General features: G+C 51.1%; 1 protein-coding gene across 2 annotated transcripts in view; it reads right to left on the bottom strand.

The window, feature by feature from the left end:
- FANCL (FA complementation group L) overlaps positions 1 to 16224 on the bottom strand; it is a 370446-nt gene that overhangs the window by 210232 nt on the left and 143990 nt on the right. For both annotated transcript variants that reach the window (XM_078649307.1, XM_078649308.1), the window contains one exon: positions 15157 to 15253. In XM_078649307.1, coding sequence (XP_078505433.1) covers positions 15157 to 15253 — 97 coding nt within the window. The remainder of the gene's footprint in view (positions 1 to 15156; positions 15254 to 16224) is intronic.

The raw sequence follows: 16224 nt of genomic DNA, 5'->3' as shown, positions 1-16224 counted from the left end.
TGATACATTCAATCTTTGGATTGCGAATGGCTCCGCAGCCTCCACTAATGTTGGAGGTATCCGTCGGATGCGATCAAGACCCTCTCAACCGTGGTTCACGCATGCTCTGCGGGAACACAAGTTGGTTTGTAAGAAACTAGAGAGAGCCTGGAGATATGCCTATTTGCCGGCCGATAAGAAGACTTTACGGGTAGCACAAAAGGAATATTACGCTGCGATTAAGGCAGCTAAAAGTAGATATTATTCGGACAGAATCGAGAAGGCGGATAACAACAGTAAAGAGATCTTCTCGATTGTCCAAAATTTCCTATCTCCCTGCGCCGCCCAATCCCTGCTTCCTTCATCTGCACCTTGGTGTGAAGAACTGTCTTGTTATTTTACGGACAAAATTAAAAAAATTCAACTGGACCTGGAAGCGGCTCAAAAGACCTTTGCGACCTCATCTGTCCATTTATCATCTGATAGACGATGTCCAGAGGCTCAGTTTGCTGCCTTCCGACCAGTATCGGAATCTGACATACGGCAAATCCTGGTGGCTTTAAAGTCCGGATCTCCCTCGGACCCTTGTCCTGCCAGGATCTTGGGAGGGATAGTGGATATCATTGCTCAAGAGGTGACCCAGATCGTCAATCTCTCCCTTTCCACTGCCTTGATTCCGAGAAGCTGGAAGGAGGCAAAACTGCTCCCACTGTTAAAAAAGGCTGGTCTAGATCCATCAATACCATCGAGCTACCGGCCTATCTCACTGCTGCCAGCTTTGGCTAAGGTGTGTGAGAAGGTGGCTTTCAAACAGTTGGATAGTTTCATCGAGTCCTCTCACGCCCTACATCCTGCTCAGTCGGGGTTCAGGGCGGCTTACAGTACTGAGACGGCACTGGTCGAGGTCTCAGAGGCAGTTCGGGAGTGCTTGGACGGGGGCGGCAGAGCGGTCCTGATTTTATTGGACCTCTCTGCTGCCTTCGATACGGTGCCCCATGCCTTGCTTATTGCAAGACTGGGAGCCGTTGGCATTTCAGGGCTGGCCCTTGATTGGCTTTCATCGTTTTTGAGCGACAGAACTCAGCAGGTCTGGATGCCCCCTCATTCTTCGGCCCCAAAGAGACTGACAACTGGAGTTCCGCAGGGGTCTACGTTGAGCCCTTTATTGTTTAACGTTTATATGACCCCCCTACTCTATCTGGCGGAACAGCTGGGAGCCAAAATAATGGCCTATGCTGACGACACACAGCTACTTTTCACCTGGCCCAAGGGTGTGTTGGATCCATCAGTAATCCAGCTTTGTTTGTCAGAAGTCTTTCGGTGGCTTGCACAAGTCCAGCTTAAGTGCAATGAAGACAAGTCGGAGGTTCTGTTTTTTGGCACCTTCCCTGTTAACTTCAAGGACCAGATCTGGCCCTCAGACCTACCCTGCCCTAGTGCGATGGGAGGCCCTGCTAAGAACTTGGGGGTTTGGTTCGGCCAGGACCTGAAGTTTTCGGACCATGTAAAAAAATTAACTGGCATTTGCTTTGGGACCTTGCAAACCCTGAGAAGATTTTTCCCTCTCCTCCCCAGGGCTGCTAAGGAAACTGTTCTTCGAGCCCTGATTTTGTCTCGGCTCGATTATGCTAATGCCTTATTTAGCGGCCTGCCTGGGTATATGATCCATCGCCTTCAGGTGATACAAAATGCTGCAGTACGTCTGCTTTTCTCGCTCCCCAGGAGGACGAGCGTGCGGAGTCACTTACGTAGCCTGCATTGGCTCCCGGTACCACACCGAATTTTGTTTAAAATTCTTGTGTTGGCATTTAGAGCAGCTCATGGTCAGGGCCCGATGTATTTGCAGAGACGATTCTCATTCTATATTCCCAATCGTGCTCTGCGATCGGCCAACCAATGCCAACTGATTGTTCCCAAATATAGATTTGCTCGACTGGAAGGCCAATCTATTTCAGTTAAGGCAGCCTATGCCTGGAATGCCCTCCCCCTTCACCTTAGAGCCTCTCCAACCATCACTGTCTTCAAGAAAGATCTTAAGACCCATCTTTTTAATGCCCCGCTATAACAGACTTGCTCCAGATTTTTCACTCATGAGGTCATACTACTCACCGCGCCAGGATACCCCGTGGTAATAGAGCGCGCTATAAAAGTTTTAAATAAATAAATAAATAAATAATAGTCTGAAAGTTGCTCACATAGGATGCTTTTTCACATGCCCTTGCCGATGAACAAGATGTCTGTACTTTGTAGGCTTACGGTTGCATCATAATAGTAAATGCAGGTTTGGAAATCATTTCGTCTTTCTGTATATTTTCTATCAGTCTGGTTATTTCTGCAGTGCTGGTTCAATCTGTAATTTCAAGTGTGTGGCGAAACAGGGAGTGCCTAATTTGAATCAATCATTCAATCAATCATGCCATTTGTATAGCGCACTACTCACCCGGGAGGGTCTCAAGGCGCTTGGGGGAGGGGTATGCTACTGCTCGAACAGCCAGGTCTTGAGTTGTTTCCTGAAGGCGAGATGGTCCTGGGTCAGCCGAAGGTGGATGGGGAGGGAGTTCCAAGTCTTGGCAGCCAGGTAAGAGAAGGATCTTCCTCCGGCGGTGGCTCTTCGGATGCGTGGTACGGCTGCGAGGGCGAGGCTGGTGGACCGTAGCTGGCGGGAGGGTGTGTAGATGGTCAGGCAGTCGTTGAGGTACTTGGGGCCCAGGTCGTGGAGAGACTTGTGTGCGTGGGTGAGGAGCCGGAACGTGATCCTCTTGTCGACGGGGAGCCAGTGCAGGTTCCTCAGGTGGCTGGAGATGTGGCTGCGTCGGGGGACATCCAGGATGAGTCGGGCGGAGGCGTTCTGGATGCGCTGGAGTCTTTTCTGTAGCTTGGCTGTGGTTCCGGCGTAGAGGGCGTTTCCGTAGTCCAGTCGGCTGGTGACGAGTGCATGGGTGACAGTCTTCCTGGTCTCGGTCGGGATCCAGCGGAAGATCTTGCGAAGCATACGCAGGGTGTTGAAGCACGATGAGGAGACGGCGTTGACTTGTCTGGTCATCGAGAGGGAGGGGTCCAGGATGAAGCCCAGGTTGCGTGCGTGGTCGGTTGGCTTGGGTGCGGTGCCCAGGGCTGGGGGCCACCAGGAGTCGTCCCAGGCGGAGGGCGAAGATCCCAGGATGAGGACTTCCGTCTTGTCCGAGTTCAGTTTCAGGCGGCTGTCCTTCATCCACTCGGCGACGTCTTTCATCCCTTCGTGTAGGCAGGTTCTGGCGGTGTCGGGGTCTCTGGTGAGGGAGAGGATCAGCTGGGTGTCGTCGGCGTAAGAGATGATGTTGAGGTTGTGCTGGCGTGCGATGGCTGCGAGAGGTTTCATGTAGATGTTGAAGAGGGTGGGGCTGAGTGAAGATCCTTGCGGGACGCCGCAGATGACTTCGGTGGCCTCGGAGCGAAACGGGGGGAGGCGGACTCTTTGTGTTCTTCCGGCCAGGAACGAGATGATCCACTCCAGTGCCTTCTCTTGGATACCGATGTTGCCGAGGCGCTGGACTAGGGTGCGGTGGCAGACCGTGTCGAACGCAGCAGAGAGGTCCAGGAGGATGAGGGCCACTGTTTCCCCCTTGTCGAGCAGGGTCCGGATGTCGTCGGTGGCTGCGATGAGGGCGGTCTCGGTGCTGTGGTTGGCTCTGAAGCCGGACTGCGAGGGGTCGAGGGATCCGTTCGTCTCGAGGAAGGCGGTCAGCTGTCTGTTGACGATCTTCTCGATGACTTTAGCAGGAAAAGGGAGGAGCGAGATGGGGCGGAAGTTTTTGAGATCGGTGGGGTCCGCTGTAGGTTTCTTCAGGAGGGCGCTGATCTCGGCGTGCTTCCAGCTCTCCGGGAAGGTGGCGGTGTTGAAGGAGGCGTTGATGATGTTCCGGAGTTGGGGTGCGATGGTGGAGTCGGCCTTGTTGAAGACGTGGTGTGGGCAGGGGTCGGTCGGTGATCCGGAGTGGATGGTGTTCATCGTGCGGGCTGTGTCTTCGGTGGTCACCGTGGTCCAGGTGCGAAGGGTGGCGGTGGGGGGCGTTGGTTCGACGGTTGGGTGCGTGGGTGGGGCACCGAAGCTGTTGTGGATGTCGGCGATCTTGCGGTGGAAGAACGAGGCGAGGGAGTCGCAGAGGTCTTGTGACGGAGTGATGTCGTTGGTGCCGGTGCTGGGATTGGAGAACTCCTTGACGATAGTGAAGAGCTCTTTGCTGTTGTGGGCGTTGTTGTCCAGTCGTTCCTTCAGGGATTTCTTCTTGGTGGTGCGGATGAGCTGGTGGTGCTTGCGGGTAGCGTGTTTGAGGGCGGTCATGTTGTCGGTGGTCCGGTCGAGGAGACAGGCTTTCTCGAGGGTGCGGCAGGTCTTCTTGGAGTCCTTGAGGTCGTCGGTGAACCAGGATGCCTTCTTGCTTCTGGGTCTGCTGGGAGGGTTCTTTAGTGGCGCGAGGTCGTCGGCGCAGGCGGTCAGCCACTGTGTGAAGTTGCGGGCTGCTTCGTTGGGGTCCGTTGTGTTGGCGGGTGGGCTCTGGCTGAGGGAGGTGGTGAGCTGGTCTGCGGTGATCTTGCTCCAATTCCTGTGAGGTACCTGTTGCGGGTGGTGGTGGGTCGTGGATCTTTTGAAGATAAAGTGGACACAGCTGTGGTCGGTCCAGTGGAGTCCGGTGGCGTGGCTGAAGGTGATGTACTTGCTGGAAGAGAAGACGGGATCAAGCGTGTGGCCGGCGTAGTGGGTGGGGGTGTTGACCAGTTGCTTGAGTCCGAGGTTGGTGAGGTTTTCCAGCAGGGCGGTGGTGTTGCGGTCCTTGTTGTTCTCCAGGTGGAAGTTGAGGTCCCCGAGGAGGATGTAGTCAGTGGAGGGGAGGGCGTGCGGGCTGATGAAGTCTGTGATGTCTTCGCTGAATTGTGTGCGTGGTCCCGGGGGTCTGTAGACGAGGGTGCCTCTGAGGGTCGGTGTGAATCTGGAAGTGGAGATGTTCGGCTGCGGCGAAGGAGTCGTTGGCGTCGGTCGTGATGCGGATGGTGTTCCTGTGGACGATGGTGATGCCACCTCCGGTCTGGTTGATGCGGTCCCTCCTGATGATCTTGTACCCGTCCGGGATGGCGATGGCGATGTCGGGTGCAGAGGAGGCGTTCATCCAGGTTTCCGTGAGGAAGGCGACGTCCGGTGATGTAGCGTCGAGGAGGTTCCAGAGTTTCACGGCGTGTCTGTGGACGGAGCGGGTGTTGATCAGGATGCACTTGAGGTGGTTGCTGCTGGTGTTTGTCTTGGCGGGTGCGGGGCAGGTTCGGAGGCAGGTGAACTTGCAGGTGCAGCAGGTGAGGGTCCGTGGGTGCGTCTCGGGGTGGCTCGGCAGCAGCCGTGGGTCCGGCCGGCATTGAGTGCGTTGAGAGTGGCGGCGTCGTAGGTCAGTCGGGTCGTCTTGCCTCGGCGGGGAGGGCCAGGGGTCCTGACGATGGGCGCGGGCCAGGCGCGGACGGGCGCAGACGGGCTTACTTTTGGCGCACCTTCGGCGCTCCCGCTGCGCGCGTCCGCTGCGCGGTCGCTCTGGGGGCGTCATAAGTAAGGAGCTGGGAGGGAGGAGCAGATGGGTGGCGGGAGCGGGGCGGCGAATGGAATCACAGGGGGGCGGGGCCGCAGGGAGGCAGCGGCGGGAAATTCCAAGAAGCAGCGGGCAGCGGGAAATTCCCAGGAGCAGCGGGAAATTCCCAGGAGCAGCGGGAAATTCCCAGGAGCAGCGGGCTGCGAGCGAAGGAATCTGCAGGCAGGAGGCGGCAAAGGCAGGCAGGAGCGGCAGCAGTGAGTGGGGCGACCAAGCCCTGTGGAGGGCTGAGCGGTTGAAGAAACGTGAGAATGGTTTAATTTGAGAGATTACATTACTTAAAGGTTTTGCCATGAAGTCCATCGTCCTTTCTAAATTGTGTTCACTACTTCAGTCATTTAACACCTTCGGCGCTCATGACGAGCTGAGCTCGTCATGAGTTGTGCCGCTCGCACGCTGATGACGAGCTCAGCTCGTCATGTAACGCGGCTTTTTGAAAAAAGCAGCGTAGCGCATAAATAGCCGCCGCACGCATGCGGTTAATGAGCCATATGTACCTCTCCCCTGCTTTCACAAGTGTTTAGTAACAATGTTACCAAAGATGAGCCAATCAGGTTTACATGGGACCACGACTCAGACTATGCAGACTCCACTTTACAACTAAATATCTATTGCTGAAACCACGCCCCTTTGTTAACATTTACTTGGATTATTTTAGGAAGTTAAGACCTGCTACCTCTAAGTTAGATGCTGACACAGTTTCGATCTACGCGGTGCCACGGGTCGTGCTAGATACAGCCAGGACAAGCCTTCGGAACGATTGTGTTCTTTGGCGTCCTGTACACCGGACACCAGTACGAGTATATTCATTGTATAAACTCGTGATTGTTTTCCCGCACTTAAGGGGATACTCTCCATACATTACACAGGATTGGTATGGATTAATTGGACCTACCTCCCTGTTGGGGTAATAATTTTTCTCTGGAATACGGGGGAACCCTGAGAGAAACCGAATGCGACGGTCCTGAAGAAGACCGGAGTGACCATACAGGCGCATCAAGAGCGGTCGAAACATGTTGACTCTGGCAGTGGTAGGAGGGAAGCCTTGAGGTTCCTAATTATCTCCTGAAGGCATTTTCCCATCCTTTGTTCACTTAATTAATTTTTTTTAATCCTGGTAAAGGTGCCAAGAAAAGTTTAATAAAGTTTGTATTCTGGTTGACACCTTTAATCAGTTTTAAATCACTCCTCATACTGCACAATTTTTTTGTCGCACTTTTCGGTTGGAAACACTTGGTGTGTGCACTATTTTCACCTCATTGAATGTGTTTAGTGTTGTGTTTGTTCAGTCTGTTTGACTATATGTTGGCTTAAGAGAAATTTATTATTTTTTCCCCCTCCCTTATGCTCCGTCCTGTGTGGGGTACACCAGGGCGTATTGTAAGCAGGCCCAATGATGAAGCATGTCACATACCTCGGTATGTGAGTGAGGGCAGTATTTTCAAATAGAGTGATATGCCCTATTGGGGCTTGCTCTATCCCTTACCGTATTAGTATATATGGTTTTACGATTTACTCTATCCACCCCTTTTGTGTGTACAACTATAGGTTTCCGGGGGTTCGGGGTGGCAGAGTTTAAACCTATTTGACCCTCGCCCCTCTTTTGTGATTGTATGACACAGTAAGTATACCTACTTCACTGACCTTGTTGGTTCATGCTCCTTCATTTAAACATACATGTAGACAAGGCACAAGCAGTCCCTTTTTCAGATCCCCTTACCAGCACCCTTCTCTCCCGTTATAACACAGCATATAATATTTCTCCCTTTAAGTTAAGGCTTTGGGAGAAAGGTTGGAAGCTGGTAAATGCTGCCACTCACTCTCCACACAAGGAGGTAGAGAGTTGACAGGTTCGGGTGGAGAACTCTCCCCTGCCTTGCAACAGAAGAGCCTCCCGATGGGCAGCCTGATTAGAGGATCAATGGTCATGCTCAGTAGCTCAGGATACCAGAGTCTCCGTGCCCTGTCCGGAGCCACAAGGATGACTTGGTCTGGGTCATTTCTGATCTTCTTTAGAACTCTGGGCAGGAGAGGCATGGGCGAAAAGACATACAGGAGGCCTGAGCTCCACTCTAGATGAAAAGGCTCTTCGAGTGAGAGCTGCCTTGAAAACTGCAGAGCTCCAAACTACTGACATTGCGCACTCTAGAAGGAGGTTAACAGGTCTAATCAATGCTCCCCCCATTAGTGAAAGAGACCTTGTGCCGCCTCCGGTTGGAGACACTAATCATGATCCGATGGGCATCAACGGTGAAGTTAATCTGTTCTGCCGTTCAGAGAGACCACCAGGTGTTGAATCACTAGGGTTATGCCCTTTTTTTCAGTCATGTCCGGAGGCACAGAGCCTCTTGACAAAGGGTCCACAACCCCACCCGCCCGGTTTGTTGCAGTACCACATGGCGGTGGTGATATATATATATATATATATATTACGCTCCATGGGGTTGTCCAAGTAGCGGGTAGCACCCGAGCCTGCGTGCGCCTTCCCCAAAGCGTTAGTTGGTATGGGCAGTTGCGTGTTTGAAATAGGCCCGACGCGTTTCGGAAATTTATTTTCCTCATCAGGGGCCAGCAGTAAAGTGCATGACGTCTACCATCTCCCTGTATGAAAACACATATTGTGCTTGTGGGAGATGTAGTCCATATATCCTGGATGGATGCACTCTCAAATTACTGCTCGTTCCAAAGCTCTACCATGAGCCCCAAACATCACTCTTGTCCTCATCCATCACGCAGCTCCACATACGAGACTCCTTGGATAGCGAGTCTCGTGGCCCCCGTTTCTTCGGGGTGGTGCAACCCAGCGGCAGGACCGCCGCTAATGTATTACGCTCCATGGGGTTGTCCAAGTAGCGGGTAGCACCCGAGCCTGCGTGCGCCTTCCCCAAAGCGTTAGTTGGTATGGGCAGTTGCGTGTTTGAAATAGGCCCGACGCGTTTCGGAAATTTATTTTCCTCATCAGGGGCCAGCAGTAAAGTGCATGACGTCTACCATCTCCCTGTATGAAAACACATATTGTGCTTGTGGGAGATGTAGTCCATATATCCTGGATGGATGCACTCTCAAATTACTGCTCGTTCCAAGGCTCTACCATGAGCCCCAAACATCACTCCTGTCCTCATCCATCACGCAGCTCCACATACGAGACTCCTTGGATAGCGAGTCTCGTGGCCCCCGTTTCTTCGGGGTGGTGCAACCCAGCGGCAGGACCGCCGCTAATGTATTACGCTCCATGGGGTTGTCCAAGTAGCGGGTAGCACCCGAGCCTGCGTGCGCCTTCCCCAAAGCGTTAGTTGGTATGGGCAGTTGCGTGTTTGAAATAGGCCCGACGCGTTTCGGAAATTTATTTTCCTCATCAGGGGCCAGCAGTAAAGTGCATGACGTCTACCATCTCCCTGTATGAAAACACATATTGTGCTTGTGGGAGATGTAGTCCATATATCCTGGATGGATGCACTCTCAAATTACTGCTCGTTCCAAGGCTCTACCATGAGCCCCAAACATCACTCCTGTCCTCATCCATCACGCAGCTCCACATACGAGACTCCTTGGATAGCGAGTCTCGTGGCCCCGTTTCTTCGGGGTGGTGCAACCCAGCGGCAGGACCGCCGCTAATGTATTACGCTCCAAGGGGTTGTCCAAGTAGCGGGTAGCACCCGAGCCTGCGTGCGCCTTCCCCAAAGCGTTAGTTGGTATGGGCAGTTGCGTGTTTGAAATAGGCCCGACGCGTTTCGGAAATTTATTTTCCTCATCAGGGGCCAGCAGTAAAGTGCATGACGTCTACCATCTCCCTGTATGAAAACACATATTGTGCTTGTGGGAGATGTAGTCCATATATCCTGGATGGATGCACTCTCAAATGTGATGTTTGGGGCTCATGGTAGAGCCTTGGAACGAGCAGTAATTTGAAAGTGCATCCATCCAGGATATATGGACTACATCTCCCACAAGCACAATATGTGTTTTCATACAGGGAGATGGTAGACGTCGTGCACTTTACTGCTGGCCCCTGATGAGGAAAATAAATTTCCGAAACGCGCCGGGCCTATTTCAAACACGCAACTGCCCATACCAACTAACGCTTTGGGGAAGGCGCACGCAGGCTCGGGTGCTACCCGCTACTTGGACAACCCCATGGAGCGTAATACATTAGCGGCGGTCCTGCCGCTGGGTTGCACCACCCCGAAGAAACGGGGGCCACGAGACTCGCTATCCAAGGAGTCTCGTATGTGGAGCTGCGCGATGGATGAGGACAGGAGTGATGTTTGGGGCTCATGGTAGAGCCTTGGAACGAGCAGTAATTTGAAAGTGCATCCATCCAGGATATATGGACTACATCTCCCACAAGCACAATATGTGTTTTCATACAGGGAGATGGTAGACGTCGTGCACTTTACTGCTGGCCCCTGATGAGGAAAATAAATTTCCGAAACGCGTCGGGCCTATTTCAAACACGCAACTGCCCATACCAACTAACGCTTTGGGGAAGGCGCACGCAGGCTCGGGTGCTACCCGCTACTTGGACAACCCCATGGAGCGTAATATATATATATATATATACCTTTCCTTGAAGGAGGGTAGAAAGGTTTTCAATGCCAGTCTGATTACTCAAAGCTCCAACATGTTGATGTAGCATCTGGACTCCGCCAGAGACCAGAGTCCTCTGATCTCCACCTATCCCACATGGCCGTCCCATCCCAGGAGTGAGGCATCTGTCACTACTGTCACTGGTTTGGGGACAGGAGAGGAGTCCGCCTCTGACCCAATAGCGGTTTGTTAGCCACCACTACAGATCTTTCGCAGTACCTTCCGAGATCTGGACTATGTTGGAAAGATTCCCCTGATATTGCGCCCACTGGAGCTTCAGATCCCACTTCTGCCGCCCACATATGTCATTAGGCATGTGTCCCCAGTAGGATGTAGGAGGCCATGAGGCCCAGCAGCCTCAAAGTCAGTCTCACCGAAACCCAGGTTAGCGGCTAAAACATTGGTATCACAGCCTGAATATCCTGCACTCGCCACTCTGGAGGTTAAGTCCAAAACTGCACTGTGTCCAGAAGAGCTCAGGTGAAAGGAAGCGTCTGAGAGGGAATCAGGTGCAACTTCAGCATGTTGATAGTAAACCCCAGAGAGTGCATAAGGTTTGCCGTAGTCTGGAGGTGGGAGAAGACAGCCTGGGACGAGCCCGCCTTCAACAGCCAGCCGTTGAGATAGGAGAAGGCGGGCAACCCTGAACTTCGCAGATGAGATTAAACTGCTGCCATCACCTTGGTGAGCACCCGAGTGGCGCTGGAAAGACCAAAAGGGAGTACGGTGAACTGAAAAAGCTTGTGGCCTACCGTATACGCAGATAGCGCAGGTGATCAGGCAGGACGGGAATGTGAAGTAGATATCCTGCAAGTCGAATGCTACTATCCAGTATCCTCCTTCCAGGTCACACAAGACGTGAGGCAAATTGAGAATTTTGAATTTCTCCTTCTTGAGTAAGAAATTGAGGGCTCAGAGATCTAGAACAGAACAAAGGCCTTTGTCCTTTTTGGGATCCTGAAAGTAGCAGGAATAAAAACTACAGCCTACTTGGGCCACTAGAACCTTCTCTATGGCTCCCTTGGTCAAGAGCCGCGGCTTCCTCGTGGAAAAGGGACAGATATTCAATCCTCAGGAAGCCGGTTGTGGTATGGCGGGAGGGGTAGTCTCAAAGGGGAGGGAGTAGTGCCTTCAGAAAATCTGCAAAACCCACCTGTATGATGCTACGGACTGCCAGTGGGGCAGGTGATGGCGAATCCCGACACCAACTGGATGTCCATTGTGGTAAAAGGGTAGATTAGAAGATTTGGAGGCTGCTGGGGGGGGGGGTGAGTGGACTGACCAGACAGCTGGCTACCTGACCCACGAGGTCTGTGGATCCCGTGCTGTCGTCCACACAAAGGCTGGGGAGCAGGTGCGACCCAGTGGCTGGGAGAGAATTGGCATGGCTGTTAGTCCATAGCCACGAAAGGACTGAAAGGCAGAATGGGGGTAAAGTGGGGCAGCAGGGATGCCAAATGACTTGGCCGTAGCCCGAGAATATTGGAACACTCAAACTCTGAATCTGCCTCATCTCTAAAGAGAGGGGTGTCATTGATGGGCGTGTCCATAAGGGTAGTCTGGACATCCCCCGAAAAGCCAGTCGTCCTCAACCAAGCATACCACCTCAGGGCCAACGTAGATGAAACTTCTCTGCACAATGAGTTGATTGTGTCAAGTCCACATCGTATTGTGAACTTTGCTCCATCTCTCTCATCAGCAACAGCCTGAGAGAGCAAAGCCTGAGCCTCCTTCGGGACCAGTGGCAGCACTTGCGCAACTGTGTCCCACAGATTGTGGGACTTCAAGCTCAAAAGGCATGCAGTGTTCACAGATCACAATGATAGGCTTGCCGTAGGAAACTTCTTCTTTCCCACGGAGTCCAGCCTTTTGGATTCCCTGTCCGGGGGAGTGGCAGCGAACACACCTTGGGACGTCGAGGCTTTGACCACCAAGCTCTTTGGGGTGGGCTGGGGTGTTGATTGAGGAAGTTTAGGTCCCCTGGGGTGGGTGGTGGCAGCAGGCGTTTGCGCTATTCACAGGAGCACCTGTGTTGGTTTTGAACCAAATCCCAAGAGGACGTCATAAATGGGAGTAGGAGTTAAAACGAGAAAACTCCCAGGTGTAACACCTGTCAAGATGTTTATCTTGGCTGCCACAGAGGACAACTGAAGTTCAAGGACCTCAGCTGACCTCTGCACCACCATTGCATATAAGGCTCCCTCCTCCATAGCCATGGTAGGGGAAGGAAGCATACCAGTATCTGGAGAAGTATTCAGTTCACTGGTGTCACACAGTTTCTCATACCAGCCAATATTTGGGTCTTCTTCATGGGGTGGTATTCTGTAGGGTCCAGCAACCCCTCCCATTCTTCACTGAGGCCTAGCCCAAGGGAATAGGGCTTAGGCTCCAATCTAGGAGGCAAGGTTCCTTCCGGCATCGGAGTAGGCGCCAGGCGACGCCCATTCACCTCAGTGTTGGAGTTGGAGATCACAATGGGGATGGCGCTACCGGTGGACACTAGGAGTGTCAGCATTGGGGCCCGTGCCAGGGACGTTCGAGATAGTAAGATCAGCCCCATTCCAGATCCAGGAATAGATCCCTGGGGACCTACTGGAGCAGTGGCCAGAGCTGCCAGCGGAGTACCAGATGGGATCCCTTCCAAGCCAGCGGGGCCCGGAGGCAAGCCAGTGGAGTTGGGCCGCCTAAAGATGAGGCGAATGGCCTCAGAGAATTCTTTTAGTTGGGCAGGGGTTGTTCCAGCTTCCAGAAAGTCGGGGTGTGCTTAATCAGCCCAGGCTCCAAGGAACCAGGCCTTGAATGCTGACGGTTCCTTATTGCGTCGGCCAACGGACAAGGAGAAATCAAAGATGGCTTCGACTTCTTGCTCTTTTTCTTGTTCCTCGACTTACCTGAGTGTCCCGAGGACTTGGACTGGGACGATGACTACTTCAGGCTCCATCACCGGTTCCTGGGACCTTCCGCTTGACCGGGACCTCGATTTGCTTGGAGTCGCATGCCGGGTCGCTATGAGCTTTAGCGGCCGCTCCCTTAAAGCTTGTGGATTCATGGCACCGCAATCAGGAGCACCTTCGGCTCGTGGTCATGCTCCAAACACCACACGCAGACAAGGTGCGGGTCAGTCAGCGACATCGGCCTATGAAAGGCTCCGCAGGGCTTGAATCCAGTCCTTCTATATGACATACTCCTAAAAAAACAAGGAAGAAAACCTCAAAAACTGACAATGTCGAAAAATCCAGTCAAATAGTGACTGAGGGGTAGCTCTTCTGCAGATTGGGCCTGGCTGGTGTGGGGGAAAAAAAAGAACAGACGTTAGGACGCCTGGGTGGCACCTATATAGGTACCGCGACATCACTTTCAGCGTGGATGATAACGCACGGAGGCCAGTCGATGACATCTTTTAACCTGCGGGAGTACTGCTCACGAAAGATCTTCCAGATTCAGTCTGACACCAGGGGAAATTCAAAGGTAAGGAATCTGCGGCTAGAAGTTTCTATCAGATTGGTCTGACTCAGTTTCACAGAGCAAACCTATATTTTATGAAACTCTGAAACTCCTCCAAGAACAGTCTGATTTGCACCACAGCGGAACCAAAGTCTGAATGCCTGTTTGACTTGCTCATCGATGCTCTCAAAGCAATCACTGACGTCAATTGGCTTTTCCATTAGTGTCCTAGCCATAACCATTATTTTCTCCTCTCTCCCCTATATATTGCCATGCTCTCTCCCATTCCTACTCATCCTTGGTCACTACACACTCAAACACCTAAATGCCTGCTGTCAGTGCTACAACTGATGAATAAATAAATAAAAAAGCACACCTGAGCCTTAAGGATACAGTCTGTATTGCTCCCTGAGAAAAGCTATCCAGAAAGCGATTACTAGATTTGGTGCACGACGTCATGTAGTACTCGCATCTAACTACTGACAGCACATTGTACACGCATCTGATTGCTGACAGCACATGGTACTCGCATCTAACTACTGACAGCACATAGTACTCGCATCTGACTGCTGACAGCAAATAGTACTCGCATCTAACTACTGACAGCAATTAGCACTCACATCTAACTACTGAGAGCACACAGTACTCGCATCTAACTACTGACAGCACATAGTACTCTCATCTAACTACTTACAGCACATAGTACTTGCATCTAATTACTGACAGCACATAGTGCTCGCACCTGACTGCCGATAGTACATACATCCGACTACTTACAGCACATAGTACTAGCATCTAACTACTGACAGCACATAGTGCTCGCATCTGACTGCCGACAGCACATAGTGCTCACATCTGACTGCCGACAGCACATAGTGCTCATATCTGACTGCCGACAGCACATAGTGCTCACATCTGACTGCCGACAGCACATAGTGCTCACATCTGACTGCCGACAGCACATAGTAATCGTATCCAACTACTGACAGCACATAGTACTCGCATCTAACTACTGACAGCACATAGTACTCGCATCTAACTACTGACAGCACATAGTACTCGCATCTAACTACTGACAGCGCATAGTACTCGCATCTAACTACATTGCCTTCGATCCTTTAGAAAGCTTCAATCCGTCTGTCACTGAATGATTCATCCATTTTCCTAATGGAAGTCCTAAGGGGCAAACTCTATACAGCAGGAATACCCAGAATGAGCTTTATTCAGAACCTCATAAAACACTAACAAACTCACTGGTCGTTTGGTAAAAGGGTAAACCAAAAACACCACTGATCTCGAAAACAATTACTCTAAAGAAAAATGTATTATTTTTCTGGATGCAGGCTACTGTTTAAAATATATAAAATTGCCAATAAATCTAGAGGATAAAGCACTGAGACAAACATAATGAATTTTTATAAGCAGGAAAGAGAGATTCAGGCACTCTTGAAGAAAAATAACTTGACTTCAGAAACTGTAAAATTAGCAGCAAAACAAACAAGGTCTTTTATATTCTTAAACTCTGAAATCCACTCACCTTTGTTTTGAACTTCAGGGTGATTAGATGCTCTCGGCCGGCAGCATCCTCAGCTTTTAGTTTTATGGAACTGAACTCGGTGTCTACAAAAAGCAGTCTGTGGGGGAAACAAACATATCGTTCATCGCATTAGAGGGAATTACAATGTGAAACATGTGCCAGGCTCCTATTAATCTGGTGGAAATATTAATCAGTGGCGGCCCAGAATGCCAGCCTTTTTAGTGCCGCAGATTTACTGTTGTTGATACACCAGTCTGCTGCTTAATGCAGTCATATATCTCCGGGTTATTTACAATGTGTGTCAAGGCTCATGCTGTGGTCAGTGAGCACTGGGTTTCGGTTTTCCATCACTGCAACCTTTGGCACACACAGCAGGTCCCTGTCAGCCTCTACTTATGTATACATTAAACTTCCTGTCTAAGTCCTCGAGCCATTTGTGCAGATGCATACGGTCAAAGAGCACCACTGTTGGTTTAATCTTCAATGAACTTTTTCAACGTTGCGAATTTTTTTCCGGCACAAAATGCATAGGAACTTGCTTACTTTTATTTTAAAGAGTTTTGGGAAACTCGACACTTTGACATTTTAACACCAGGGTACTTTACACAATCTAAATATTTAGGATATTCAGGTGGTCAACGTTTTAAGGTCATCTACATTGGAAATATCTTTAAATTAATCTCTGAAAGCATGGTCTATGCTCCGCTTGGCTTCACTGCACATCAGGTTACACAATACTAACTGCACAGCTGAAGGCATAATGTACAAAGCAGCGCAACGGGTACTGCAAAAAGATACTACGACCAGTAGTAGGGCACAGTGGTCTCATAAAACAGCCAGGCACTAGGATACTGTGAGGGCACAACAGTTCAATATTTCCCCGACTGGTCTACCAAGCATTTGCAATGCAATAGGTCTCGCAGCATTAAAGTTTGAGTTACTGGCATTGTAAATGACAATGCTTTGCATTAATTTTGTATTTTATTTGCAATTGGTATATAAACATTGTTTGTGAGTGGTTAGCTGTTGCTTATGCTAAGCTAAGTTGGCAGTAATATAGAGTGCTAG

The sequence above is a fragment of the Lissotriton helveticus genome, chromosome 6, assembly GCF_964261635.1.
Source record: "Lissotriton helveticus chromosome 6, aLisHel1.1, whole genome shotgun sequence".
In the NCBI taxonomy this organism is placed as follows: Eukaryota; Metazoa; Chordata; class Amphibia; order Caudata; family Salamandridae; genus Lissotriton; species Lissotriton helveticus.
This window is presented reverse-complemented; position numbering and strand designations above follow the sequence as displayed.